General features: G+C 62.0%; 1 protein-coding gene across 1 annotated transcript in view; it reads left to right on the top strand.

Moving 5' to 3' along the window:
• Positions 1-3,091, top strand: part of LOC104512727 (carbohydrate-responsive element-binding protein-like) — a gene marked incomplete at its 3' end in the record, with an annotated part of 14,369 nt that extends 11,278 nt beyond the window's left edge. The window contains exon 8 of the mRNA XM_010155819.1: positions 2,919-3,091. Coding sequence (XP_010154121.1) covers positions 2,919-3,091 — 173 coding nt within the window. The remainder of the gene's footprint in view (positions 1-2,918) is intronic.
• Between the last annotated feature and the right edge of the window lie 138 nt (positions 3,092-3,229).

The raw sequence follows: 3,229 nt of genomic DNA, 5'->3' as shown, positions 1-3,229 counted from the left end.
GAGATGGCAAAGGGCCACCACCAAAGGGGGTGGTGCCCCTCTCAACCAACATATTTCTAACAGCAGCCAAGTTTTTTCCTGGGGAAAATGCCTGCAATTTGCTCCAGAGTGCTGCCTAGGAACAGGATGGGTCTTATTGCAAGCCACTACATTGCAGGGAAGCATCCCTTCCCGTTCTGCCCATGCCCCGCAGCTCTGTATGGGGGGACTGCTGGGGCTGGGGAGGGTCCCAAGCCCAGCTGGGGTCAGGGATAGCATCCTAGGTGTGGCTCCTCTGCCCAGGCACGGGCTGCTGAGCACGGACAGAGAAAGGCTTGTGTGTCTCGGGGCAGGACAGCACCCTGCAGGGGGTTTTGTCCTGATCATGGCATCTCCTGGGATGCTGTATGGAGCAGCTCGCCCTGATGATGAGAGGTTACAGCCCTGAGACAGCCGAGCGCTGCCTATGAGTGCGGTGTGAGTTGGTAGAATGCAGGTGTGTGACAGGCAGCAGTGTGCGGGGCAGAGGTGTAGGAGCAGAGTGTAGAGCATGGTGCACAGACCATGCAACGGGCAGCGCCGGGGTGCGTGACCATGGAGCCATGGGAGGAGTGGGGAGAGGAGTTAGGGGGTGAATGCTGGGTGCCAGAGCCACAGATGCCAAACAAACCAGTTATGACACCAAGGTCACTTGTCTAGCAGGGTGTGCGATAGCTTTTCATGGCTTGGGAGCAGAGCAACGCCCCCCGCAGCTTTGTGCAGGGTGGGCACCACGATGGTTGGCACAGGGCTCCCCCTGGATCTGTCACAGTGACAGGCTGTCACTTTGTCTGGTGGCTGTGGCAGAACTTGGCGCCTGTCAGTCATCGCATGCAAACCAACCCCCAAATGAGGAAGCACTTAGCGTCCGTGGTGGGTGCTGGAGCACAGTGTGGGGTGGATGGAGAAGTCCTGATGGCAGAGGCAAGGGAGCAGCCCAGCCCCGTACCTTGCTGGCATTGCACTCCAGGTAGGACCCATGCCGGGCACCGGGGCGCTGGGGGCTGGGCTGGCCATGCCACGGGGTGGCAGTTCCCCCCCACGCTGCATGATTCTCCCAGAGCCTGGGGCCAGTGCTGGAGGGTCCTTGGTTTGGGAATGGGCTCTGTAGCCCCGATGCAATTGAAGAGCAGCTCCAGGTTTGAACAGGATGCCAAAAGTGCGGTGTGCCGACTGCACAGGCTCGTCTCCCTTGAGCAGCAACAAGCCCTGGCTACACTGCATGGCCTGGGAGCAGGTCAGGGTGATGCAATGGTGGAGAGGAGTGTGAGCAAGATCTGTGGGGTGGGGAGGGGGCAGAAGAAAGGGACACGGTGCCCAGGGGCTGCCAGCCACCCTCCATCCCTGCAGCACAGTGAGAGGCACAAGAGGAATAGAATCTGCAGAGCTGAGCACCAGAAATGCCTATAAATACCCGCAGACCTTTGGTGCTGGTGGCAGGGACAGCCTGACATGGGCACAGCAGAGGGCTGGGGCGCAGCACAGAGCTGTAGCCTGGGGAGGCTGAGAACCTGCCTGGCAACACCATGGCCCAGACTGAGTGCTGGCCCATGGAAGGCAGGGGTGGCTCTGCCGTGCTCCCAGGCATTCACCATGTCCTTAGCAGGGGGAAGGGGCAGTCTGAGGGCTGAGTGGGGCAGCTCAGTGGTGGCACTACCCTCTTTTGCACCAGTGTTACCCTCAGCTGGAAGCACATGGCAGTGCCAGCATCATTACCAGGCTCAACCCCATGGCAACCCACTCAGCTGGAATGTTTGCTCCTCTGGTGTGGTTTCAGAAGGGTCTCAGGCCTTTGTAGGTCCCAGCCAAGGCACCTAAGACACAGGAGCCTGTGCCACAGCCTGGAGGGAGTGCAAAGTCCTTGCAGCCCTGCCAGTGCCCATGGCATGGCTGCGCACACCGGGCAGGCAGAGCCAGCATGTGGGCTTGGATGGGCTCTGCTGGCAGCAGCACAGGGCCTGGAGGCAACGATGCTCATGACAGCCAAGGGGGTGGGAGCATGGCCGGGGGTCCCTGGAGGAGGTGCAACCACCTGTGTCCCGGGCAGCTGCCTGCAAACCCAGCCAGTGCTCCTGCCCCATCCCACCAGCACATCCCTGCCCCACAGTCATCCTTTACAGCCAATGCCCTCCCGGTCGTGATGTCCGAGCCAGCACTGCCACAGGCAGCGGCAGCACTGACACCGAGCCAAGGTGTGCCTAGGGCTGATGTGCTCGGGAAGTTCATTTCATCAGAGAGGTGGCTGCCCAAGGCATCAGGCCAGGCCTTTGCACCATGATGTCTGGGCCTGAGGAAGGAGCAGGGTTGTGGGAAGGGGAGAGGAAGGGAGAGGGAGTCGTGGCAAGGTCACGGGGCTCGGCTTCGGGAAGGCCATGGGATGTGGTTACCCGCAGGCTGCATGCACAGCAGCGCCAGGGCGGGCAGAAGAGCACTCACCATGACCCCAGGGGACTGTTCCCTGTGTCTCAGGGATGCTGTGACCCACTCCTCTGAGCCCCCCCACTGTGTGGGATCGTGGTCCCTGCTCCAGCCCAAGGCTGGTTCGGGAGGAGTGATACAGCCACACACTCCCCTGGGAGCAGCCCCGGTGCTGGAGCTGGGGTCCTTACCCTTGGGTGGCACCCCTGGGTGGGTTTTCCTGTCCCCATGTGTGTGACAAGGCTGGTGCCAGGCACGTGGGCTGCCTCTTCCCTCCATACTCTGGCATTCCACAACCCGGGTGCCAAATCTGGTGGCGAAAACAGGAGCTGTCCTGGCCCCGCAAGGTGAAGGTGGGACTGGCAAGTCCCCGGCAGTGCTGATAACGGGGTACAGCTCCCCTGGCATGCCCTGAGGCTTGTCACCCCTTCTCTGGGAAGGTCCCTTCACACCGGTCACTCTGTCTCCACTTGACCCTCCAGATATCTTCAACAGCCACCGGCCACCACCACCACAGATGCAACTGGTCTACCAGGAGCCACCCTGCTTTGTGCCCATGGCCGAGCCCCGGTTCAGCGAGAGGGAGTCCCTGATGCACATGCAGGGGCTGCCTGCTGGCCCCGAGGCCCCGCTCTCACCCAGCACCCTCCCCCAGGTGAGCGGGATCCCAGCCCACGGCACGCAGCTGCTGGTTCCCCAGCCATCCCCCCTGACCCTTCTGTGTCTCCCGCAGCCTGGCGGTGCCTCCCAGCTTGGCCTCCACAGAGCCTTCCTGTGCCCCGAGCTCCCCTCG

The sequence above is a fragment of the Eurypyga helias genome, unplaced genomic scaffold (assembly GCF_000690775.1).
Source record: "Eurypyga helias isolate BGI_N326 unplaced genomic scaffold, ASM69077v1 scaffold24997, whole genome shotgun sequence".
In the NCBI taxonomy this organism is placed as follows: domain Eukaryota; kingdom Metazoa; phylum Chordata; class Aves; order Eurypygiformes; family Eurypygidae; genus Eurypyga; species Eurypyga helias.
Note: the sequence above shows the minus strand (reverse complement) of the source record. Positions and strands in the feature narration are given on the sequence as shown.